General features: G+C 45.2%; 3 protein-coding genes across 3 annotated transcripts in view; 1 reads left to right on the plus strand and 2 right to left on the minus strand.

The window, feature by feature from the left end:
* The first annotated feature begins 1,067 nt into the window (after nucleotides 1-1,067).
* cks2 (CDC28 protein kinase regulatory subunit 2) lies at nucleotides 1,068-3,132 on the plus strand. Its single transcript, XM_079266577.1, has 3 exons — nucleotides 1,068-1,227; nucleotides 1,726-1,853; nucleotides 2,560-3,132. Exons 1-3 carry the CDS (start codon nucleotides 1,169-1,171, stop codon nucleotides 2,601-2,603), a joined length of 231 nt encoding a protein of 76 aa, XP_079122703.1. The 5' UTR covers nucleotides 1,068-1,168; the 3' UTR covers nucleotides 2,604-3,132.
* A 66-nt stretch (nucleotides 3,133-3,198) lies between these two features.
* On the minus strand, nucleotides 3,199-5,016 carry cimap1d (CIMAP1 family member D; the record flags this gene model as incomplete). Its single annotated transcript, XM_079267560.1, has 4 exons — nucleotides 3,199-3,686; nucleotides 3,960-4,073; nucleotides 4,380-4,490; nucleotides 4,977-5,016. 4 exons carry the CDS (start codon nucleotides 5,014-5,016, stop codon nucleotides 3,199-3,201), a joined length of 753 nt encoding a protein of 250 aa, XP_079123686.1.
* A 1,804-nt stretch (nucleotides 5,017-6,820) lies between these two features.
* The window catches only part of cpamd8 (C3 and PZP like alpha-2-macroglobulin domain containing 8), a 36,918-nt gene continuing 17,262 nt past the window's right edge, over nucleotides 6,821-26,476 (minus strand). Inside the window, exons 28-44 of the mRNA XM_079267632.1 lie at nucleotides 25,419-25,500; nucleotides 22,054-22,210; nucleotides 21,804-21,878; nucleotides 20,062-20,227; nucleotides 19,516-19,602; nucleotides 19,243-19,379; nucleotides 18,808-18,963; nucleotides 17,906-17,968; nucleotides 16,391-16,650; nucleotides 16,202-16,289; nucleotides 13,715-13,789; nucleotides 13,394-13,499; nucleotides 12,928-13,038; nucleotides 12,631-12,843; nucleotides 11,144-11,218; nucleotides 8,623-8,824; nucleotides 6,821-7,833 (exon numbers count right to left, since the gene is read on the minus strand). Coding sequence (XP_079123758.1) covers nucleotide 7,833; nucleotides 8,623-8,824; nucleotides 11,144-11,218; nucleotides 12,631-12,843; nucleotides 12,928-13,038; nucleotides 13,394-13,499; nucleotides 13,715-13,789; nucleotides 16,202-16,289; nucleotides 16,391-16,650; nucleotides 17,906-17,968; nucleotides 18,808-18,963; nucleotides 19,243-19,379; nucleotides 19,516-19,602; nucleotides 20,062-20,227; nucleotides 21,804-21,878; nucleotides 22,054-22,210; nucleotides 25,419-25,500 — 2,054 coding nt within the window. The 3' untranslated portion in view covers nucleotides 6,821-7,832. The remainder of the gene's footprint in view (nucleotides 7,834-8,622; nucleotides 8,825-11,143; nucleotides 11,219-12,630; nucleotides 12,844-12,927; nucleotides 13,039-13,393; nucleotides 13,500-13,714; nucleotides 13,790-16,201; nucleotides 16,290-16,390; nucleotides 16,651-17,905; nucleotides 17,969-18,807; nucleotides 18,964-19,242; nucleotides 19,380-19,515; nucleotides 19,603-20,061; nucleotides 20,228-21,803; nucleotides 21,879-22,053; nucleotides 22,211-25,418; nucleotides 25,501-26,476) is intronic.

Genomic DNA, 26,476 nt, shown 5'->3' on the forward strand with positions numbered 1-26,476 from the left:
TCTATGTTAATAGCAAATGATAAAAAAATTGAATTTGGAAAATATCAAGCGACAAGACAAATTCAACTGGATCCACATTTGGTAAAGATAATAATCTAGGCTACCTAACAAAATATATAACTGAATACATTAGAAAAATAAGAGCTAGTGGTAAAGAAACATCGTTTATGTAAGCTTAGTGCATGTCATTATTATATGCACCATCCATGAATGCAACCAAATTAAAAGTAAAATAATTAACAATTCGGCAGGCAAAATTAAATTGAAACTTACTAAGCTTGGAAAAAAACACGAATGATGACAATTTAAAGACAAATGCAAGCTACATTGATGGGCTATATTTAGAAACACCGTATTCCATTGGGGTTCATGTTAGATAGAGTTCCAGCTAAATAGTATCCAACCATCATTTGCAAACTCACTGAAGGCTAAATGTAATTAGTAATTATGTATTCGCTTTGTATACCCACTGTCTGTAACGCTTATGGTTCATATTTAACTCGAATTCCGAAATGTCCCGAAAATGTAAATTGTTGTTTTCACCACCACCGAGTGCCTTTTCCATTTCAACCCGGGCACCTCTCACCTACAGTCCGAAGAGCTCCAGCCATGGCCCCAGTACACCCTTCAGCACCTCGGGCAAAACAACTCTTTGCACCGGGGTAACGACGGAAGGAGGACTCGCAACGTGGCAGAGAGAGTATAAAGACGAAGAACCCCTCTGCACTCCCATGAAAAGTCCTGGCGAAGTACCAGATACGTTCTCAAAAATACAGAAAATGTCTTCATTTTAAACGTCTAAGACCTCTTTGAACTATATCGCACAAGACCAAAACTTAAGATACTTGCGTGAATGTTTGTTTTTGAATAATTTACGGGGAAAAACACACTTGTTCGCAAAGCAGTGCTTCCTCGTTGAAGAGTCGTGCTTTCACATCCGAGTGGTTCATCTTTTCAAACATAGACGATCTAGCTCGGTGGGAAGTCGACGTGCTGCTGCCTTGACCAATCAGGGACATGCGGGTAACCGTTGGGTTTTGAATTGTCCTCTGAAAACAGCGGCAGATGACAGCAGCTTCGTTATTGCTAAGTTAGTGAGCTAAGCTACTTCACATAAACCGCAACAGCTCTCTGGACTTCAGCTTTGACTGCTATCGTCGACGGGAAAATGTCGAAAAAACAGATTTACTACTCTGACAAGTACAACGACGAGGAGTTTGAATACAGGTGTGATTAACTAACGTTTTTTGGCACGAGTTAAAAGTCCGTTATTTTGTGTTTTTACGTTAACGTTAGTTAGCTTAACGTCATATTACGGTAGGATTGGGTAGGCTAGCTAACGTTACACTGCTGAACGTAACGTTAACGTATGTTGGCAAATGGTAAAATGCAGTAACGTTACAGAGTATATAGGTTGTATTTAGTTTAGCATAATAATTACGTAACACTAAATCTTTGAAAATAGCTAACAGTTAAGCTAACAAAAACACTCTTAATCCACTTACAGCTAATAGCACGAGCTATGGTGACTGTTGGGTTACATTAACGGTGACGTCAATATGTGTACATTATTAGCATCATGAGGACCTAGCCGTCAACGTTCGCTATCATATGAAGTTACCTGAAACAGTCTAGTTGACTTAACGTTACTTCTTGACCATCCCTAAAATACGTTTCTGGTTCTTTGTGGATAATTCTTTGCTGTTTTTCTTTATCGTCCCATAGACATGTGGTGCTTCCAAAGCAGCTGTCTAAATTGGTGCCCTCCTCCCAACTGATGGCAGAAGACGAGTGGAGGGGACTCGGGGTGCAACAGAGCCAGGGCTGGATTCACTACATGATACACAAACCAGGTAAGTTTGCACATATATCCACATGCATATTAAAGGAGCTAATAATATGGCAATCATCCATTCTGTCCATGCTGGTTGTGAAGAAGTCCTTTTTACCAGGCGTCTACAAGATATGACAGAAATGTGCTAGATGCACCCCAAAGCTCAGCCAAAGGAAACATGTTTTTAATGGTTTCAGCAGTCTAAATTAGTCTCATCAAATGTGTATTTCCAATATTGTAGTATTTTTTAGAACAAAAGTCCCGTTTGTGTTTATGCCACTTCCCTGCTGCTCAGCAAAAAAAACAGTGTAGGGGAATGGAATGATGGGATTTTGTATTTAAGACTGTTTGGAAATACCTCCTTTAGCTTTGGCTCAGCTGTAGAGTGCAGTTTTCACACAGGAGGACTGTGTATTTTGGCCACAATCTCTTACGTTGTAGTCTGCCACAAAAGGATCTCTTCATCACCAGTATAGAGAAAAGGAATGATTACAGGGACTGGTAACTCTTGTTTTACAACAAATGTACATCAGCATGTGAGTGTTGTATTAAGATAGTCATGAAAAATATCTGAACCGATCCTTTAAAAGCCTGTGCCATTAGACTGTCATGAAACTTCCTACACACAGCTGGTACACGTGAAGGTACACAGTATATACTATAGTGCAACCACTGTACTGTGCAGATGATGCTGACAGATACTTCTTCTTTGCTTTACTCTCCAGAGCCACACATACTGCTTTTCAGAAGACCTCTCCCAAAGGATTAAATGGAAACCTGTAAAGTGCCTGCTATCATCTTTGCTGATATGTATTGTCTATGAACCATACATCCTTCATACTATCTACATATGTTCTAATGTATTGTGTAGAAAATCCTTGGTTGTATTGTGTTTTTTTTGTCCTTTCAAACTCCCTCAATTTTTAGAGGCAACGAGAGGCAATCTGCTTGATTCCACTGTGAATGATAACCTTATAAACAATATGAAAGTGAAAGTTTGCCTGTCAAGTGTACATTTTAATAATTTTTAAATGTCTTTATGATGCCATTTCTATGATGATTTATTTACCGAGTATCGGGCAGGCATAGTTATTTTTTATTTTTATTTTTTTTTTCTCCTTCCTTCAAGTCCATTACTTTCCAAAAAGAGCTTTCTATGTTTTTCCTATTCTTTAAACTTGTGTTTGTGTCATGTACATAATATTATTTCAAGATGTTATAAATGTTGACTGGGTCATGGTTGATTCAACACTTTCTTTGTTGCTGAAAGAACAAATTAAATGTACTTCTTCACATTAGCTGTGTTTTCTCATGAATATTTCTTTCTACCAGAACACAGAATTATGTTTTCTGTGTGATGCTGGTCAGTCGGAAACATTGACAATCAATGGAGTAACAAATTCGGAGTGTCTGATGCCCAGGGAGTAGGCTGGGGCCCGAGCCTTGTGAACTGTCACTTTCTCCGGATTATACGTCCCAGGACCGGGTTTGTTGGTGGCATCTCTGGGTAAGTCGTGACGTCCCAGCATGGAAAAGGCAGGCTTTCTGGGTAGATAAACACTTGGGTCCGTACTGTTGTACCTGCAAGGCCCTGGCGTCTGGGCTAAATCCACAGAGGGTCCCCCTGTGCTGTAAGTACCTGACATTGTGTAACTTGCGCTGGCTTGCTTGTTTGGGACTTGAGGGCCCATTAGCGGAGGCAGACAGTACTTGTTAGGAGCCGGTACTGAGTCGACACTCCGGTACTGTGAGCGACACCCCATTGTGTAAGACGGTGGTCTGCGCTGGAGGTTGTATGGTGAGGTTTTCTCAGGGCTGTATGCACCCGGTCCAGGTGTCTGGAATAGCTCCTCTAGTGACCAGAAAACGGTTGAATAATACAAACCATCAACTCAACAACATATGGTCGAGTAGCATGCTTAGTGTGGTGCAGATTTTCAGTTGTAACAGCTGACACTGGATCTGTAGAAGTAGTTTCAAAAACACATGTCTTTGTACAAGGGTTCATCCTTTCACAATAACGGATAAGTTAGTTTGGTCATAATTCAACATGCAGCATTGCAACATATTTGAAACAAAATGTGCACTCACAACAGTTATTTGCCTGTTATGAAGAGGAACTTACTCTGTGTTTTCACTCGGGCCAACATGGAGTATGCAGGTGTGACAGCCCTTCCGAAACGAGTCATTTTTGCATCAATGTGATACTGTGGCCCTGGACTTGAGTCTACACAATACACTGCAGGGAAAGTAAACATGTATGATCAATTCAATACATAATATCTGCTCCGTCACTTTGTTTTGATCATGCAGTGGTCCTAAAATACACTGGCTAGATGAACATAAGGTGAGAATCTACATATCTATGAAGCGTCGTCTCCCCCTACTGGCTTTTATTCAGCATTACATAACTGAGGATATACAGTGTAATGTGACTTGGGTCATGTGGTGTATTTAGGGATATTACATTTAAAACTAATGTTTTCTCTGCAGATATGTCGCTACATGACAACCTACAAGTTGGAGAAAGAGATGAAGAACTCACTCGTGTCACTCATCCTGCCATGGAAGGAATAAGCAGGGCTAGTCGTCTTGGTGAAGTCGTGGCCCATGAAGCCAATGGTGGGAGGAAGCCCATAGCGCCCAGGCCCTGGCCCTGGAGACGTGGGGAGTCACAGATGTACGGCACATTATACAACATTAAACATGTTCACAGTGCACAAGTGACACCGTTGTGCAGTAAAGGAGATCCAAACAGTTTATTTCAGCACCAGTCGGTTCATAAGAATGCAATGTACGCACATTTGCTGAATGACAGAATGTTACATAACTCAGAATAATTGTGGCCTCTTATTTGGCAATCTGATGAACTCAAGTATGAGGCAAGAATGATCTGCATCACCACACCTCATAGTGTACAAGTGTTCGGTGGCATTTTTCACAGAGGGGAGCGAGTCCTGGCAGGTCTGCACACTGAGACATCCTCTACTCTGCTCAAGTCAGTGTTCCCACTTTGAAATTATGAAATAACAAAAGTGACCAACTGGAACATGATATTCATGCCCTTACACAGGACGTACAGTTTTAGACACATGAATTTACACAATCAGTAAAAAAAAAAAATTTCTATCAGTGAACTTACCTTTTTCTTTTCCTGCTATTAACGGGTATTTTTTCTCCATTTGACTCTTTGTAGAGGCGACGAATACTTCAGGAGTCGCTCAGTAGCAGCAATACTACCAAAAACATTCACACAGCATGTCAGCTGCCTGAAGAAATATTCATTGACAATTCTAATCCCATAAAAACAAAACCTAAAATGCAATGTTTTTTGCACCTTACCACAGATAGTTCCCTCTTTTAGCCAGCACTGAGGCCGACTGCATACTTGGAAATTCAGCCGTTAGAGGAGCACCTCACTCAGTCTTGGTGGTCTTTCTTCAGATACCACAGGATGCTCCAGAGTCGAGCCCCACTATGCCCACGCTGACCCCCTTGATGGTCCAGAATCAATCCCTAATTTCCTCTGAAACAACCAGGAAACCTGAGACGCATAATCGGTATCAAAGTGTCAACAGCGGAGCAGACTCTACACTGGATCGGGTTTTTTTCTATCCATCTGCCTGCTTGTCCCTTTGTCCACCTGTGGGGGCTCGGACACATGAACAGCCCTTCCTCCACAGAGGTTGATGTAAAGGTGCACTCAGCTGGTGCTTAGGAACAATGTCATCACTCCGATTCACTCTCACGTAATGCTAGCTCCCCCCTGCAAACCATGAAACAAAGACCCCCCCCCCCCTCCTGCTCATGGCTGTGTGGAGAGGCAATATCACTCTTCAGCCATGCATGCAGTTGCCACAGAGACTGCTGTGGAGAGTTTGTTGCGGCCTGGTCCCGTGTTGTCGCTACAGTAACGTTTGTTTCCTTTTAGGCTGGAGAGGTAAGGCCTACAGCATCAGCTCAGAGCACATAGGAGAAGGGGTGTCGAAGTGCCACAACTCCACAAACATCTAAACTGTGAATGACTGTCTGTATGCGCTCTCCATACACACTTCCTTACATTTATGAAAGTAGGAATGCAGAGGAAATTCATAGTCATTTCCATAGATACTGTGTTTTCTATTCCTCAAGCAGGCGTTTATAAAGCCCCAAACACAGCAGGGTGAGATGCGAGGGCAGCACACCTGGAGCAGTTACAGGCCGACTACCTTCATTTGACAGACGACCCTCTGGTTTCTCATCTTCATCTTAAGGGCAAACCGATTCCCCAGATGCAGGAACGGTTTCGCCCTCTTTGATCTCCGTTGGTCCCAGTTGGGATTTGACGGACTCGTTTACAGGCCCGAGCTGCCTGTTGCCAGAGGCCACAGTAACCGAGAGGGTCGACAAGTGACGTGCGGAAAACAAACATTAAACTTTAACAGGCTCCAACTCTCTCCGGGCTGCTGCTTATAACCCAAATCTGTTGTTGGCAGTCATAACACACATAGTACGGTGCCCAGAGAAACCCAGAGACGTATGCAGCCTGTACACGCGGATACACACACACACACACACACACACACACACTTTCTGTCTCGAACGCAGAAGCTTGCCAGGGGTCACGGAGTCCGTTGTCAAAGCAGAGGAGCAGCAGGGTTGCGATGCAGCTCGCTGCCGACAGGAAATTATCTCCAGACTTAACGAGCCCTTCAAAGGAAATGGAGCAACGCAGCTTTCATAACCTGCACCTCCTCTGCCAGTGGAGCAGATGCATGTACTGTGCTGCATCTGCAGAGATCGCATTGTTCTTCAAAAGTAAACACGGATCAAGGCATTTCTTCCCTGCAGTTATACAAAGTGTAATTGCACGAGTTATAACAGAAGGAGTTGGTGTCGCAAAGTGCAGAAGACAATAACTTAAACCCAGGTAACCCATTGATGACTGGACACAAGACGCACGGCTAGTCTGCTTATTAAAAAGGAAACAAAACCAAAACCTTGGATTGTATACAAATTTTATTCTCGTTTGTTTTAAAAAGCACAAGTTTTGATATGAAGAGGGGCTACGTTGAATCAAATTTGGTACATTTACAGAAATCCTAAACTTCATTCTTGATTTTTAAGTTGATTGCTTCACGAATCAAAATTGAACAAAAACAAAATAGCTTATGAACTGTACAATCAAATCTCAAGGTAGGTAAGGGGAAAGGCGACTTGAGAGTAGATGATGTTGGTGTCTCGGTGCGACAGTTTCAGAAACGTTTGGGCCGGTGTGTCCTGGTGGAGCAGTTTGAGTCGGTCAGAGACCTTCGTTACATGTCGGTCCTCTTCTTCTTTGTTTCCTGTCAATCTCCCCTGTGCTGTCTAATATGAGAAACATTTGAGGTCATGTTTCTGTAAAGCATATGGTTAGCATATATGTCTTTTTCCAAGCAGGATACCAGCACAGGAATTTCATCAAAGATTTCAATAATTGGGTTAAAGCTTGCTGTGAAAAAAGAAAAAAGCCTTTGACAGCACATTGCCTTTTGTTTGAACTCAAAAGAACCACAAGGGCAGAAAGTAGACTGTATGGGCGGGCAATGACAAAAAATAGAAATAAAAATGATATGACCTCTAGCTACAAATAAATACCACAGATAGAAAATATAAGAAAATATTTTGCTTAAAGTCAGGTGTAATTACAAACATAAATACTTGATTATTTCTTCTAGTGATTATAAAGGCAGTACAGTGAATAACAAAGACGCTATGGTGCCTATTGGTGAGCAGGAGTCTGGAGGAAGAAGAGTAAAAGTCTGGAGGACACCACCTTTAATAGCAGTCGCACACAGTCACAGCCAACCACACACACACCGATGTAGAAATGCATCCACACAGCCTCAAACACACACTCTCATTCTCCAGACTCCATCATCTCTTCCCTTCAGGCTGAGCAAGTCTCTCTTCTCTTTCCATTCACGAGCATATTCACAAATAATGTACAATTTGGAGGTGGCTTCACTCTGTGAGCGTTTCTGTGGACGACAAGAAAACGAAACAAACCGTCATTTTAAGACCATCTCAGACACGTTTAACACTTCTTTCACAGAACAATAGAAATCTATGGAGCGCTTATCGTTGTTAGTGCAAGTGAGCTCGCTCATGGACGCCGCTCTGCACTGCTGATGACGACGTCGCGGAAGCTGAGCACCCACCCTCCGGTTTGCACCGTTAGCGCTGATAGCACCGTTAGCTGCAAGCCGCCGGCTCAGGCGTCGCAATGGGCATATACCCACTGGGACTCACGTGCACTACAATTAAAGGCGCGGCCGGACTGCGCGTGTAAACCTCAGAAGCTCGGGTTACAACACACACAGAGGGAGAATGACTTCATTTCTGCTCAGGTATTACTTCACGATAGCTTTACAGAGCAAATAGTTGTTTGCTGCTCTATGAATGCTCTGAATTTAAACTCTAGCACCTTTAACATTATTGCCCGGTGCATTTCAAAGTAGTATTCAAAAGTAGTATTCAAAAAACTACAGTGCCCAGCTGTTTAAGTAAATATCTTACAAAAAATGTATATTTGTGCCCAATGTTTTGGTCTGAACGCTACAGACAGGTCGAGAAACTCGGCAAGTATTGAGAGACAGACCGATGCATTGTCTGCTTTGGTCTTTGGACAGGATTTGTTGACAAAAATAAAGAGATCAACACCGGTATATCCTTTAAGCTCGAGGAAAAACACACTACAAACATGCCCGAGACCTAGAAACCAAAAGTCTGAAAAAAAAACAACGACAAATCTTTGGAGCAGCTCCTACCATCGCTCGGGGGTGTTTTTTGTGTCCAGTGTGGGAAGCTGAGTGTCTGCTTGTAGAAGCACCTTCTGCTGGATGACCCCCCCACCTTCAGGAAGGTGGAAAACGTGCCCTCCCTCTGCATCAGCAAGGAAAGGATCAGAATCTGGGTCGTATTCATAGGAGTAGTAGGACACCTCTGCCATGGAGCCCTGCTCCTCTTCACCTGGAGAGATCCGGGACGGGGGGGGGGGGGGGGGGGCGGGGGGGGGGGGGGGGGATGGAGACGCATTAAACCAAATGAGAGTTGGTGGAGAGGCCTTGGCAAGGTTGCTCTTGAATGGTTAATCACAATCTCTGTATGAACTTGATTTCGTTGCTGAAGGGTAAAGAAGTCTGCGTCATGGAGACTCAAAAGGCACCCTTCTGACTTTGTGGCCGCTAGAAAGTTACAGAGCAATGTTTTTACATTTGGCTCTCTGCTTTGTCTGTTCTCGCACAAGAACGTTCACGCATGGAGTTGATCCGACACACATTCCTGCCGATTGTTTCACACGACTCCACTGATCTGCAGGTGGTTGTAAAGTACAAAGGAACATAGCAATGCAGTAGGGAAGCAGAAGAAGGCCGTTAACAGTTGAACTAGAGATGTTTCAAACCTTTAAGGACGATTGACTTTGCAGATGTTTTTACGAGGAAGACATTCAACACCTTTGTTAAACCCTTTCGGATACACACTATGCTTTTTTGGTGATCAACACTGGATGTAAACACAACTTTTGGCAGCTTACAACAAGACTCCGCGGGGCCTTTTGAACATCCTGTACATCTGAAGCTCTTGCAGCAATACCCCATCACAGACAGTAGGGGTCGCTCCCTGCTTAAAATGTTGTATCGTCACAGAGCAGGCGACCACAGACTCACTCTTTTGGATAAGAGTATAGCTTTATTAAATGTTTACCATGAGAATGTACGACGAGTCCACTTTAATTACATTTTACATCTTCATGGTTTTAAGAGGAACACGCTGGACTTTATGGTTGAGGTCTAAACACACACACACACACAAAGAAGATGTAGACATTTGATTCTTAGAGAGGGAATTTAAAAGTGACGAAAGCGCATTCACATGAAGGCACATTTCATCTCAAATGAAAGCTGCAAGCCCGTGTATCCGTTGACTGCATGTTGTCTTCTGGTGCAAGTTCACTAATAAGACAAGTCTGCACAGGGCAGCTAATTCCAGAGCTTCAGCTTCCTCCACCGTACCAGTGGAAACTGTCAGCTCCTTGGCACCGGCCCGCCTTCACCGATTACACTCTCAGTGCACTTAGCGGGCATGTCGTCGACATTCTAATGGTTTACAATGACAGTGTTTTTACAGTACTTATTCAATCTAATCACCCCTGGGTTATCAAAATCAAGGCGAGTGTGTGTGTGTGTGTGGGCGTATTTGCCTGTGTGAGCATGCAATATGTATGTGTGCATATATAGATGTTTACATATATGTGTGTGTGTGTGTGTGTGTGTGTGACTGCATAACAGCATTCCTGTGGTGAGTGTGAAGCTTTTGTACTTCAGAGACCTTTGACTGAGAGCAGCTTTTTGAGCTGCAGCTACCGGGAGCTGCAGGCTGGGAAACAAGTCAGCGCAGGCTGTGCCACATCACACACACACACACACACACACACACACCTGTACACAACTCAAACATTCACATAGGAACACATGTAATCCACACACACACACACACACAGCATGCATGTGCAGCGTGCACACTTCTGCAACTTGTCAGTGACTTGCAGTGCCTTTTCATGTTTGTGTTGCCAAACGCAACACAGCTACATCCTCCCCGGCCGCACGCAGCCAAACATCCGATCAGGAATTCTCTGGCTGCCTCTCGGGAAGTGGCAACTGATCTAAGCTCATGGCAGAGCAACAATCAGGCCTGCAGTGTGAAACCTATCCACCTATTTATCACACCGATTGTAGACATGATGTGCTGCCACACACACCATACGGATCCGCTTTCCTCTACTTTCTTCTCATCGCGTCTCTCTCTACCCTGCTCTTTTTTTTCTTCTCTTTCTTCTTTCATCTCGTCTGCCGCTCATCCCTCTTTAACCCCCCCCCCCCCTTTCTCAGTTTTACATCCCCCCCCAAACCCTTTCATCTCTTTGTCTCACACTCTTTCTTCCCTCTACCCTTGTGAACTCCCTTTCTCCACATCACAAAAAAACGTTCACGCATAAAACATATGTCATGCCTGAAATCTGGACCCTCTACATCTACATTCAGCTGAGCAGAAGCCCGGATAGACTATTAATGGAGGCGGGATCACATGACATTCCTACGGCAATCAAAGCTGTAGCATTCAGACAAGAGAAGAAGTAAAAGCTACTGTAGAAAACACATGGAGTCTCTGCCTCGGCTGCTGGGTTCAGCTCAGCAGGCAGATGAAGGGAAGGTTGGAGCAAGAGAGAGGTGGATGGAAGGTAATGCAAAGCTGTGCATACGTAGGGAGAGGTGTGGTAGATGGAGTTACCTGTGTGTACAGGCGCTGAGGGCTGCTCAGTTTCCTGGTTTGCTATTGGTTGCCTGTCCTCCACCCCGGTCGCCACTGGAAATACAAACACATACAAACACACACGTTCGATTATTCACATTTGCGCGGCCGCCACGGCACTTAAAAACAAAACTAGTAATGAATTCAACAGAGTTTCAGTGTTGCATAATCGAAATGCTTCCCAGAAGCATTATCCACCCCATTAAGCAACACTTCTTGGCAAAATAATGATGATACACTCGGTCTCAACAGAAGCCTGTAATGAAATCTTTCCAAAAATAGCAGGGGCCAAACTGTGGCCGCAGGGACCGTGTGTGGAAACAAATTGTATCTTTCTCCTTTTCAAAACAGGGGAATGGTGACAGGAATCTCCCCCCGCGCAACCATACACAAACAAACAACGTCAGGGAGCGCTCAACAAAAATAAGATCCTTTTGATAATCTACAGCATGAACCACTTGGCACAAACTGAGGGCTTTTCCCAACAAAGTTGTGTCTATGCCTTTTTCCCAATCCGCTCCACAACATGAAGGCTCCTTTGTTGTTGGGCTGCGCGTCGGAAAGGAATGTGACAAGGATTTCAAAGGGCTGGACAAAAGCACTCTGTCATTTGGAGAGAGCCCTGTAATACAGCAGAGAGCGAAAGAGGGTGTTTGGGGGCACGGCGGGTAGCTCTCCTCAGAAAACTCATCCAGTAATCAGCTCAACACCTGAACAGCTGTTTCTACAGCTTAGATCACAGCACACACACACACACACACACACACACACACACACACATCAGAGCCAAGCCAACGGACTGTATCCAATAACTCATTCTTCCAAAGGGAGGAAAGGTTCTGGGACATACCATCAATGTCTGAGTTACAGCCCACCTACTGTAGAACAAACAGTACACAGTTGATTTGAGCTGCTCTTGGAGTAAAGTGAAATGCAGACATCAAAGCAATTATTTCCATCCAAGTCAAGTAGCATGAGCATGATAATCAGGCTCAGTTGCCTTTTTTGTCTCACTTCATTCATTCAGCCCGACGTTTTGTTCATGTTCGCCAATTTCCTGTTTCGTTTTGTCCTAACCAATCAGCTGCTGCCACATTGGATGCTGGGAGCACTGATCAAAGAAATATGTTGATTTAAGAGCTGGCGCTCTACATGGACGTACAACTGATGAGTCAATCTTATTCGCGCTGTCGCTACTTTCCACGAATGTAGCTACCAGGTAGTTAGCTAACTGCGTAAAAGAAGATGACGCCCACTTGTTAATCCTAACCTCTGATTGGTCAACGGCTTCTCCAACCAGAAGACCGATTTAAAACGTTAAACATATCTGAGATGGGGGTGGAGAGAGGACTGGAACCATGTTTTGTAGTAGTGCAAGCAGCAGCGTGAGTGAATTACGGAGCCTCGGTAGTTGTAAGGCCAAAGTCGAGGTGATGTCAGATGATGTGCGATGAGAGAGCTCTTACTGTGAGGACACTGGGACAGGGGAACCTGCTTGATGCATGTCCCATTTCGACAGGCAAACACCTCCATCTGACACTGGTTCTGGTAGAGCTGGCCGTCTGACCCACAAACTGGCTCCCCGTCGTAACCGCAGTCCCTGTAGCACGTGCAACGTTCAAACTGCTCCTCCTCCAGACAGCCAAACACATTGTTGCACTGGTTCGCCTGCACAAAACCTGCAGGGAAAAGAAAAAAGAGTTTTTAGTCGACTGATAGTGGGGTGTCTCTGTGAAACTTTAAAAGCGTCGCATGAGTCTCACCTATCCACTGATTGGTTGAACTTTCCACCTCATTGCAAGTGGGCCCATCACACAGCTCCCGTGCCAGCGGACTGTTCTCGCTGACGTTGTAAAACCGGGTGGCCTCAAAGGCTGCATGGAAAGCATAGACCCACACCAGCACGTTCACACATCCACACAGACAAAACAATGATGACGCTCACCATAACTAGGTCATCAACTTAAAAGAAAAATACCCAATTTTCTACAAAAAAAAAAAGAAGCCACTTCATAGCTTGGCGAGTTTCTAAGCTTCCCTGCACTACTGCAGCGCATGGGAGCCGAGTGGTTGAAGCACATTCCATATAACAGTAACGTCCCGGGCCAGTTGATGTCATTCTCATTTCTACACTGTCCTCAGTCAAATAAAGGCGAAAATGCCAAATAAATATATCTTTGAACATTTTGTTAAATATTCAATATATTTGAATATTCGTCACATGCACACCTGGTTCATAGTAGTCGTAGATCTTGACCGGAACAGGCGCCGTCTTGCCCACAATGTACTCCCTGATAGCTTGAAAGGCCACACATGTCATACACTGGCTGGGGATCTAAGAAGGGGTGACACACACACACAAAAAAAAAAAAGAATGTATGCATACGATTACACTTTTTTACACACATACATACACACACACACACACACACACACTCACACAAAACCCTGTGCAAACACTGGCGAGTAGCCCTCTACTCATCCACCATCTCCACACATACAGTCTTCTTTGGAATGAGCTCTGACAGACACAATTTGGACTAAACTCACCTCATCAAAGTAGAACAATACTTTTCTTCCATTCAGCTCATATCTCTTCAGACCCACTCGCTTGTCCATCAGCAGCTGTTGAGTAAGACAAAAGAAAAATCAGGCTCAGTATGTAAAAAAAAACACACACAACACAAGTTTAATGCTGGAATTTGTTTAGACCTTTTGTAGGGTATGTGTGTATTTTTATGTCCTTGGTTTAGTGGAAACTATATTTTCCTCTCAGTTGCCCTGTAACCTAGTGACCTTACCATCTTACCCACCTAAACTGTAACATGTTACACGGCAACGTCCTCTTTAAAAATATCAGTTTCACAACAATGCACCATGAATGCATACACAATTGAAAATGAGCCAAAGACATCTTTCTTTCATGCATTATATCTATCTGGATCAAGTAAACGCTATGGCCGATGCTGAAAAGACTTTCGTCTGTAGCTGATTAAGAGTACAAAAGGACCATTCATGGACAAAGAGCACATGGCTCATAGCTAAGCCAGCTGGACATTTGATTCCAACATTAATGGACAACTAGTAGTCACGAACACGGACAATAGTAATCAGCACCACGACGGACTGGACAGCTCCGTCTCATGCTAACCAGGGTTCATTATTCACTGAGAGTAAATACATCACACAAACCCCTGGATTGACTGAGGCAGTGCTTGCTGCTTGCACTCGAATGTGCTCTGTGGGCCACAACTGGAATTGAAGCCATATGTACTCACCCATGAGTGCATGACATGACTGCAGGGTGGAAAACGTACAGGTTACCAATCATGGAATTGGCTTTAGGCCTTCATTAGTTTAAATCAACAAGGGTCCATAGCTTTCCTCTGAGATCGCCTGATCAGTGTTTCATACTTAGAGACTTCCTGGTATTTTGTGAACCTTGAGGATGAAAGTATAGTTGGGTCAGACATGCATGACCATATCTAGTAAATATGAGTGTATGAATGAGTAACGGGGAAGCTGTTTGCTGCAAATGTAAGTGTGTGCATAGAGAGCCAGCAGAGTCAATTCCCCCCACGGGGTGATTTTTCATTCTGTCAAAAGGTGGCAGCCTTTGGACAGCAGGGGTTTATGAGGTGCTCAGCCTGAGCTGGCGCCACCGAGACACACACACACACACTCGTTCTCCCTCTCTCACACACACACGCACACAAACACTACTCAACTGGCCTCTCTGTTTACGAAAGTATTGTTTGTCTATCTAGCAACTACACATTGCTAATGAACTCCCTCAGCTCAAATGTTAAACCCACGGTGTGTTCCGGATCGTTAAACGAAGCTCATTATATTGGGGTGATAAGAGGCAATGGTTGTGGTAGCTCCCAGTCAGTCAATCGACATCATTCATGACCACAGCTTCCATGAAAGCAACTAGACATGACTGTAGAAGCCAAGCTTGCCACCATAAATTGAGGAATGTAAGTGGCAGTCAGGCAGGCAGGCAGCAGTAAAACTCCGAGGGAGGCCAGCAGGGGTGTAAACTGAGCTTGTTAGCCACTACAACTTGGGTCAGCTTCAACTGACACACTCACAGGAGTGTGCGTGTGTACGTATGTGTGCCGTGTTTAACATCTCCCCAGGTAGCCAGAGAGGTGGCTCTTTTAGAGGTGGAAGCCTGCAGACTGAGGCCCTATAACTGTGTGGTAATGAAGGACAGGCCTCTGATGGATGGCTGGGGAGCTGACCTGGATTCAGCCCTGAAACTAATCATCTCTTTCTCTCGCTCTCCATCGGCAGAAATAACCCATCCATCCCACGTCTGATACTCCTTTAATCCAGTCCTCTGTTTATTACAGTATATCTGGTCTCTTGCCTCTGTTATTTTGCAAACTATGCAAAGTCTGTATCTTACAGGGCCCGAAGAGGTGCGTGTACTTGGCCCAGAGAGGCCTGACAGTCATTGACCCTGAGACATTGTAACTCTACGGTCGGCTGGTCCTTCTCTTGTCACACCCAAAAAAAACACCATCAAAAAGGACCCTCGCCTTAATGATCTTTCCATCGCCTATGACACAATCAAACACATGAGGACACACGTGTGTAACACGCAGCACTAAGAGGGGCCCGTCCCATTTGAAGTAAGTCTTCAGGAGCTGTTCCGTCCATTTCCTTACAACAATGGAGATCATGTCAGGCAATCACGCGCCGCTTTCCCTCCTCCGACTAATATTTACACAACAGCCTCCACTGTACCACAGTAAAAACATCCATATCTAAAGTATCTGTGCTTATGCGAGTATGTTGAAGGATGCATCCTGTGTGAGTGTGCACGTGAGTCGGGGGTTTGCAAAGGAAGCCGGAGGAGTCTGATGAATTCCATGACATACTGCATTTCCGTCGAATGGTCTCCAGATGTGGCCGCATCTGTCTCTCCTTCCACCTGCCGTTCAGTTTGGGCACTTACCTGACTACTTCCACTGCGTGTGTAACAGTCTGTGAGCCACTTACATCTGGGACATTAATGTGGTTACATACCCTCTCTAGACTTTCAACATCTGCTCGGAAACCAGAAATCATGGGAACATCTATGACGGCCATGTTGGACGATCCTGAATGGAGCCACCTACACAGAGAGAGTGGGGTCAGGGTGAAAATGATTAGAAGCAGAGCTGGGCTTTCCTGCGACGCCAGCTTCTTTCCTGTTATGTAGTTGTTGTGTTCTACCTGGCACAAACTTCTAAGGAGATGTGGAAGTCCATTTTGTCCTGGTGGGCAGCTGGGTCGTCGTCTTCGATGGGCGCCCGCCGCTTCCGGTTAAGCTCAGAGCGGTTGTCAGCACGGCTCCGGGAGCGCGAGGTAGGGTGACGGGAAGACGAGGAGGAGGGGGGCTGCAGGTGTCGCTCCTGAAAAGGCTCTTTCAGGTCCACCTTGAGCTGGAAGGCTGGCTTGGCCACTGGGTCGGGTAGGTTGTAAGACACATCGATCTACAGACACACAGAGAGCAGCGGGAAGGTTTTTCCACAAGGATATCCATGAAATTAAGACTTTATATGCTGGAAAGGAAAACATTTAAGCACCACATTACAAATATCACTTTGAAAGGACTGGCCAATGCCGACTGAATGTTTACTTTCACTGTCTTAGTTGTTTTGTGGTTTGACATCCCTGTATCGTAAAGTTACTCTGGCCATGCTAGCGGCCTGGCCAGAGGTGCCCTAGGTATAGCCTCGCAGTAATATCTGCTATCAAACCACGTTTGTATTTGTTGGCCAAAAAAAACAATACTTTTGTATGAAGAAAAACAATTATTAACTTTTGGCTTTATCATTTGGAAACAAGTTCAAATATGAAAGACCTCTGGCCTTGAAAAGACAACAACGTCAGAAAAAAAGGCGGCGCTTTCACGCATAAACCACAAATCATATTCACTTGACACGAGGCATGCTTTCAGTAGATCATCCAGTCTGATTTGAGACCTTTGCAAAGCTACTAAATAATAATCCTGAGGCAAAGGACACATACTCATCACATACAGTGTGTCTACAAACACACACACATCTCTTTGATTGCCCCACTCTTGTATTTCATTAGAGCCCAGGTGCTGCTGGCCTGAGGGGCTGTCAGAGGGCTGTGTTGACGGAGAGGTGCGGATGGAGGGAAAGTAGAGAGGGCGAGAGGTGTGAAGAAAGAAATTGTGTGTTTGTGTGTGTGAGAACGAGTTGGAAGACATTTCAGGCGCTGCACAGCAGAGCACAACATCCGCTGCTGTAGCCGGCTCTGCCTCGGTCAAATCAAGTCATACCTCGCGTGCAGGTTTCCGGAAAAACGGGATCGTAAACACCTCTGATCGCCCGTGCTTTTTCAGTCATGCCTTGTTTGGTTTTTAAAGCCGACGAATGTATAAACACAGGTGATAAGAAGAGAGGACAGAATATCATCCAACAAATAGGAAGAAGAATGATTCTGTTTATGAAAGAGGTTTTTGTGCATCTGTGACAAGGTAGGAAGTAAACAGCATCCCGTCCAGGGGACCACAGGAACGATCAACACATTCCAAAACAACTGGCTAAACTCTACCAGATTACTCCAATTTAAGGGAGGAATTGAGGCATTATGGGACCACTGTACCGGCAGATTCTTGCTGTGAGCTGATGGAAGTATGCCGAGCGTTATGGTTCCCCTTTGGACAATGTTCAAGACGGCAAATGTTTCTATTGTTGGGAGTGTGTACTACAATACCTGCAAGAGACAGCAGCCCTCTCCTTTAGCGCTGACAAAAAGGCCTGTGGGGATACTGGGGATCTGAAAAGAGAGAGAGAGGAGAGAGAGAAGAGAAACAAAGAAAGTCAGAGGGGGCAGGGAGAGGTGAATGAATCATTTATCAAGTGAATGAATGCTGTAGGCTGCTGCAATGCCACTAGTGGTTCCCTGGCTACTAACCAGCAGGCCTTAATTGCCCCCAATTAAGCTGACACCACTAATCACAGTAGAGGAACATGCCCGGCAGAGAGAACGTACTGCACTCTCACCTGAACCACTCGGGCTGTCCGTTGGAGCACTTAACACACGCATGCAAGCGCACACACACACGCGCACACACACACGCGCACACACACACGCGCACTGACCTGACCTGACGCCACAGTGCCCTGGCCAAGGAGGTGCGTAGCCACACTGTTAAATGTGTAATGCGTGGGCAAACAGGCCAATAAAAAACAGTTATAAAATAAACAGACCAACAAGGTGCTTCTGGGAAACCCAGGGCAGTTAAGCCTGGTTTGGTTTGGCAGTGTGAAAGCGTCCTGGCTACTTAACAGCCGGACATAGAAAGAGAGATTAATGTTTAATGCCAGAGACCGGCTCTGGCACATACCGGTAGTTGCTCGTCAATCACTACAATAAAGAGGGAAAAGTTTCTCCATTGCATTTCAGCGCTGGAGTTTTTCTAATGCTGCCTCTGAACTGCTGGCAATCATTCGTAGAGTTGACGACTCGTGAATGCTGATAAAGCGCTGTCAACCTGGACGAACATCTAAAATTAGCAGCAAAGCAAATCGATTGTCGTGCCTCATCTGCACAGGAAATACAGTTTACTGCTTGCCCTAAACACATGAATTCACTGTTTCTATGGATGTGGTTACCTTGGCACTCTGAAGGAGTTTCTGGTTGTCCCTGTTGAGTTCAAAGGTCTCCTGGAAGTCGAGGTTGGTGGAGGCCAGTGAGATTGTGAGGTTGACCCCTCCGACATAGGACAGGATGGCATACTCTGACAGAGCCTGCAGAGCTACACACGTGTCCTGCACAGGGGTTGAAGAACCATTTTGTTTTTAGGATGAATAAATTACAGTTGCTTTCGTGGCAACAGCAAATTGACATCACCTTTACTAAAGACAGTCGTGACTTAAACCCTAACTGCTGCGTCATCAAAAACAGAGTACACTGAAATGATTCTGGTTACTTTCATTGTCATTTCTTTGATTGGTATTTTTGTCAGACAGAGAAAAGCTGTTTGATTTGATTAGCTCTTGGAATGATGCTGAACCAGAGGACAAAAGAAGCCAGACAAGACGGGCTACCTGTGTGGACGAGAAGCCGCCCAGGGCATTCCTCTGCTGGGAGAGCCATTTGACCACAGGCAGGGCAGAAGCCACATCCCCCAGGAGGGTGTAGGTCAGAAGGCCGTATGCTGTCATCTCCACCTCTGCTGACACCACTGGGAACAAACAAGAATTAGATGCTTATTTGGATTTATTTGGGGGAAATCAGACAATATCAGATCTGTGTGGTTGGCCGAGGAGACGGCAGGTACAGATAATACTCACGTCTAAGGTAGGTAGTAATGAGTTTACCTGACTGAGAGAGGCCATCGCTGAAGCCCATGAAAGTGTCCTCATGTGTCATAGTGCTGCCAGTCAGACTCCAGTGGGTGAGTCCATCTACAAAGACAAACAAAGTGAGATGAAGACAGAGAGCGTACAGGGAGGGCATCCTGGATCATACGACTCATTGTATCCATATCCTCATTGTCCCGATCTTTCAGCAGCTATGCAACCAAGCTCTGCGTCTTCGTTGTACGTGGGGAATAAACTCATTGTGATCAAGAAAGAGTGTTCCACTGAACTCTGTCAAATCTGCTGAAACTTGCAGAAAGTTTCAGTCAAGAGGAAAAGAAGGGAAATGGCCAAAGGAAACCCAACGTTGAGATAAGAAACAGAGGGGGGAAGGGAGCGGTGAATAGAGCTACTGCTGCAGCAGCTTCCTTCAGTCACTTCTGTAAGTAGCCTTAGCGCAGGAGGCTTCAACTGTAACGCTGTTGCAAAGTCATCAACGACATGTTTTTACATTTGAATATGTTCTCATTTTGTCCTGGTGACTTGCTCACAGTGAAGCAGTACCTTGTGTGATGGCCATGTGGTTGAGGCGGCGCAAGGCCAGAGGGGCGTACGGGCTGCGGAGCAGCGCCATGGCGTACGCAGACAGGGCCGTGGTGTACGGGTCATCTGCAGAGTAGGTGTTGCTCTCCAGGAAATCCTTGGCTTTGGCCACTGCCACCTTCTCCTCCTGGAGCAGACAGGACAGAACACGAGACGAACACAAATGAACAACAGCTTAGAAGAGATGGCAGAGGTTGACATTGTGTCATTTTTGTTAGAATGTTCTGAATTTATTCTTTTTTGTAGCATATTTGCAAGCAGATGTACATTTATGTACATTTCTTCTCCAACTGTTGATAACCGGTTGTTTGAAGCTGTAAATGTGTGAGTCAAGTGAACTGTTTTAGGTGTATTTTAGTTAAAGTGATACAGCACCATTCACTACTTTTAACTTACATTTTGCTTTATTATGGCGGTGCCTCCATAAACACAATATTTAGGATTTCTGAGCGTGGTGTTGATGGGAGCAGGCTTGCAATGCAGGGCACTTGTGAATGATGGTGGTTCCACAGACAGTTTATAAAACATTGAACAGTTAAAAGTAACAAAATAAATTTTGTATTCAGTGTTTGTGAAGTTTTCATCTTTAAAACTACATTGATTTCCTACAAAATAACTGTCAAAAACATGCCCTCTACACGCACACACCAGCACGTACAAATGTACGCACGGAGACACACACAGATCATCGTCACCATCATCATCCCTCCGCTCAACTGTTCAGAGGCTGCACTGTCCAAACTCACAACCGCCTCCTCCTCTCAAATGCAGTTATTGAATAAACGTTCATTTTGGCCATTCAAAAGTTGAGAGTTTGACTTTCATCTCATGCAGATGTGACCTTCCCTCTCATCCCTGAGATGATAGGCCTCCAGAGCCACTCACTCTAATTGCAGCAGTCATCTTTTAATGAAGTGAAATTGGAGAGGGGGGGGGGGGGGGGGGGGGGTTGAAGGTTCTGCTTTGATGTGAAGGATACCTTTTCAGTTTTTATCAGTTGTAAAAAGGACAGAAGCTCAGACTCCATCCCTCTGGGATAGATAGTAGAGGAGGAAATGCTGAATAAAGAGTCAACTATGTGGACAAATGGAGCGCAAAGACAAAAACAATCAGAGCTACAGAAGCTTTGTTCAAAACATGCTGAGGAGGATTTCACCAGAATTAGGTTGTAACTCTTCCCTTTCCCATGTCGTTCAGTGATTAGTGCTATTAGTGAGAGAGCAAAGAAAAGACAAGCCAAGAACAGGGAGATAAGTAGGGCAACAAGTCAAAAAACGCAGAAAGGAGACAGGGAGGAATGCAACCGAGGTGTCTTTCACGGAACTTAATCGTCTCTGCCCGTCAGACCAAATCTTTTGATGTGGTCCAAAACGTGATTAGATATTAGATTAGCAGCACTGGCGCATGACAAAGATGAGAAGGCTGACTGCCAGCACATCCATCTTCACAAATATCAGGAATGCAGCGATACGTCCACACACGAAATGCACGAATATTCCCAGCAGCCTGGTGGGCGGAGTAAGTGGGACAGGTAGCGCACCGGTGAAAAGACGTTTAACCAACCGACATGAATCCATTTTTACAACACTGCATCCGCTGTAGATGAACTTGTATTTTTACGGGGCTTGTTAATAAAGTGCCGTCACATTAACACCGTTTAGCTCACCGCTGAGGAGCGGTCGTGATTCTGTTGGGCTGCTTACCTCGGTGGTTATCCCAGTCTCCAAGAGAGCTGCTACCACATACGCTGTAAGGGAGATCTTCCCATGGATCCCTCCCTGTGGACACAAGCACACATTCGCATAAATGACGTCTGAGGAATATTTTTTTCCCAATAATTCATTCCATTAAATCATGTACATTTTTGGGGGTAGCTACGGGGCTGGAATTGAATTTGAAAATGCCACCGCCGTTCCTGCTTTTAACCCGACCCCCACCGAGACACAAGCCTACCTGCAGGTCTTTGTTGAGGATGCGGCCCATGGCGGGGAAGGAGCCGTCGTCTCGCTGATATTTGATGAGCCAGGACTTGGCGGCGCGAAGCTCCTCGGGGTCGATGAAGATGAAACCCCGAGACTGAGCAAAGGACTTCAGCACAAATGCTGTCAACCTAGAGGAAGAAGAGGTGGAGAGGTGAGGGGAAGGAGATAAGAGAGGAGATGTATCTTTAGATCCTTTGAAACATGTGCCGACAAATCCCCCCCCCCACCAAAAAAAATATGAAGAGTTTGACTGCAATCACTTTGTCAACAGAGTGAGAAGTTTCCCAACCAGTCACACTCCTTTAATCTGTCAACAGACTGTAGATGGAGGGATGCTTTTGTGAACGACAGACGGAGAAAGGACTGATATGTACAGACGGGTCTGAGGAGAAAAAAGTAGCGCGGAGGGGCGCAGAATGGTGCGGCGGGCTTTGATCACCACCACATGATGCGGCAGCTGTGCTCTTGAGAATGTGAAACCTCACACAGCCCCCAATCAAGTGTCTTTCTGCATGCATGTTGGAGTTTCCCCAAAAGCATTCCGCGACTTACACAAACACGGATCCCAGGGACGAAGGTTGTGCATCTGGCTGGCCTGGGAGTGCAAACTGGAAGTTTATGAGTCGTGGTTTTTAGTGGGTGGCGATGGAGCAGGGGAACCGCGGGGAAAGGCCAAGGTCCGGCCCGGGGGACACGGCTGAGCTAATAAACACACACTCATCCATAAACAACAGACCTCCCGGTAGTGGTCGAAAAAGCTGAAGCCTTTGGCCAACAACTCCTCAGTGACAGCAAGACATTCCATTACAGCACCCCTGACCACAACTGACTAATAGGATGAGGCAAGCTGCCTTCCAGGAAAACAAAGACACACAAGATGGAAATGAGCAAATAAACAAACTAGCGCTCTAGTTTCTTGTAGTGCTCACAGCTCATAAGTGAGAGCACAGTCCAGGAAAGAGCACCGGGGGAGAAGGGGAACTTTACTCTCAAAAAAGCAAAACACTAAATCTTCCCCGCCTGGAAGCTGGATGTTATTCCTCCCTGGAGACAAAACTAGGGATGAAGTCGCAAGCCTGTTGGAATTTTTATAATGTTAAGTAATATTGTGTCACTGGCTTTAAATTCCCAGGAAACAGGTACTGGAGAGTGTAAATATGATTTAGTTTGGAGAAGGAAGGCAGCCCCAGACATGCTCACTTCCACCACGCGGCCCAGAGGTCCCCCTCTCCCGATTCTCCCCGTTCCTGATTCTTACTTCTGTTTCCTAACTCCCAAATTCCCTCTCTGAGCTGCCCTTATCCAGCTTCATACTTCAAAGGGTAGATCTGACGGCAAATAGAAGACAATACATGGGCGTGCTGCTCCATGATAAAGCCGAGGTTGATAAGCTTAATGGGGAATGTTATGAGTTGGACTACGGGAAGGCTCTACAGCCAAGCGATGGCAAAAGAAAGACAGCAACGTTGACTTGCCAGTTTGGCACAGGACTGGAAATATAAATCGGGTTAAATACAGCAGAGTATATCAGTTCTTTCAATCTCTGGTATTCAGCCCCCCCCCCCCCCCCCCCCCCCCCCACCCACCCCTACTAACGCTGTCAGATCAGTCTTTGGGCAGACACAAATGCCATGCCAGCCTCAACACGTAGAGCCAACTACCGGGAATGTCAGAGAAAATGAAAAAAAGAACTGCCCCGCTCTTAGAAATAGTTATAGAAGGAGGGAGTTTGTTTAGCTGGGACTTCAGCTTCCTCCGTTATCTAAAATGGAAGAACATATGGACACTGGAGCTTTCGTTGTTCGAAAAAGTATTTTTAAAATCTGTGTCGTGAGAGAGTTGAGGGTGAAGGCTTCAAAGGGCAGCAGGCTTGAGGTATACAGTAAGATACTGTGATGATTGTCGAAGAAACATTACAAATCCAAAGGAGTGACTTTATACATGAAGCTTAAGGTTGAAACTCAGGTTATGTTTAGTCAGCTGGAGTCCGTGATTAGGGAATTAATGTAGTTCATGAAATGTCTTCACAAGTATGGCAATAAAAACCTGTACATGTTGGCACAAACACACACAGTGTTGGTCTGTGTTTCTGTGTTCACGAGACAGAAGGTAGTTTTCATTCGGCTCAGCGTGAAAAGGAGCCAGCGGGTTGAAGACATACCGTCGGCCCCATCGCTCCTCGTCGGTGTCTCCCTGCGTCTGAATTAAATGAAGTCAGTGAACTTTCACTCTGTGCAGTGTTAACAGCCTTGGCACCAGAGATGGCCAAGCGCTGCACACCAAACCATCACTGCCAGCCTTGTCATTATGTTCAATCTTTTCATTAGATCCTGTCCATTTCCACTCGGATACATTTTCACAAGCTGGAATTCATAAACACTGCATCACGGGTGCTTTTACAGTAAATGCACTGCTCTACCCTTGAACTCTGGAACCAAAACGAAAGCTGGGCTTGTTTTGGATGCAAACATGTCGATGATGGATTCATAAAGTGTCTGATGAAGCTTAACCGAAGGTACACCATCTAAGTCGTGCCCACCACAACCCACACTCGTTACCCCGGGCGCCAAGGAAAACTCCAAACCGCAGCTTGTTACATCCTCACATCCTCTCACAGTCATCCCGGGATGAGTTCAAGCTTTCCACAGCAGTTTAATGTTATTACACCCAGGTAGTTAGTCATTAAGACGCATGCTCCGCTTCTGTTTGCTAGGTCATTTCAAAAAATTTAAAAAAAGGTTCGAGAGCCATTTGGCGAAGTGGCTCCAGACAACTTATAACAATGTCTCCGATAGCTCGTCTGCGGGGCCAAAGCAGCATGGGTCCACTCCTTCCACTCAGTCCAGTGCCATGGGTATGAACCCTGATTAAATCAAATCATGACAGCTTTGCCTACCTCAGGGATCCAACCATGCCGTTTGTTTATGATTCTCTGCCGTTTAAGTAACCTGCTGTTTCACAGCGTTAGCTCTATTAAATATCATAATACCCACCTTAGCTCATAAATCACCCAGAGGTATGCACACTGTGCGTGGGCCTCAAAATGCAAGCAGTGGAGCTCCCCATTGAGGGCATTGATTTTATTTGGATCACTATCATGAGATGGCTCGGCCTGCCAGCCTGACCGCAGGGAGTGTAAACCTGAAATAAACACTAACCAGTGATTTAAACACATCAACAAGCAATCGATTCATTTCAGCACTGAGATTCCGATGAAAACTTCATTGCTTTGGCCAGCAACCTAAGTCCCAGTTACAGCTGAAGAATGTGGCTACAGCGAAGCATTGGCTGATATGAGTTGTGTAAACCTCGACAGCTACACCTACAATGACTTACCACATACTGCCGGAGGAATCCCTTTCTCCAAAGGCACTGTAGGATCCATCCTGCCGTTTGTAGGTCAGCTGTCTCTGGTAGCCTGGAGGAGAATAAAGAATGGGGGAGGTGGTGGGAGAGAACTTTCAGCAAGAATCGTTCCTCATGATTAGTAAGAAATTACAAAAAGGATGAACATACTTTCTTCCTATACACCACTGCAGATGCTTTGTTTAAAAAGTCTCAACATTGTATTTCGTGTTCTAGAAAAGTGTCAGGGTGTTAAGTCGGGGTTCTTCTGTGTGATCTTCGAAGTTCCGGCAAAAAAAAATGAGAAGCAGCGAGGTGAGACTGTGTTTTACAGGCGGTGCAAAGACAAGCAAAAGCACCACTTGAACATGTGGTACTTTCCTGATCTTGAAATTGGCTTTTTTTGTTCGGCATTTTATCCAGTGAACAAAAACCCAACAACATTGTGATCGATGTGGAAATCATGGTACGTTAGGTCCTGCTCTTTATCCAGCCCAGCAGCTGAATTCCTACTTTCAATGATGCATAGCCTACACGCATCGGGATTCTTCTGGGATCCTGAGGCTCCGTACACATTTTAAGAACTCCTCACAGTCACAACTCATTTACTGCAGATCCATCTGCAGCACAGCCTGTGTCCCTGACACGGTATGCTAGAAAAGGTCGAGGAGGGTTAAGTGGAGAAAACAGAGGAGGTGGAGAAAAGATTGCTCTGGGTAACTCCGTGATCCAAAGTACTCAGCGCCAGCCAGGCTTCTCCGTCGAGAAATCCACAGCTTCACAAACAAAAACCACCGTCCAAGGTAAACTTCACTCCAATAGTTTCCAGAAATTAGACAAAATTCCTTCTGCTCAGCATTAAGTCACTTTGCTCAAAGTCGAGCCAGAAGGGATTTGAATTGTAAAGATTGATGATACACTCTAAGAGCTTGATTGATGCATTTGTTTCCTCTGCTTAAACAGCTGCTCGCTAATTTGTCAGTGTCAAATATTGAATCACCAATTCAGGTTTGTCCAACAAAAGTAGGGCAAGTTTGCGTGAAGTAAGA

The sequence above is a fragment of the Melanostigma gelatinosum genome (genome assembly GCF_949748355.1).
Source record: "Melanostigma gelatinosum genome assembly, chromosome: 4".
In the NCBI taxonomy this organism is placed as follows: domain Eukaryota; kingdom Metazoa; phylum Chordata; class Actinopteri; order Perciformes; family Zoarcidae; genus Melanostigma; species Melanostigma gelatinosum.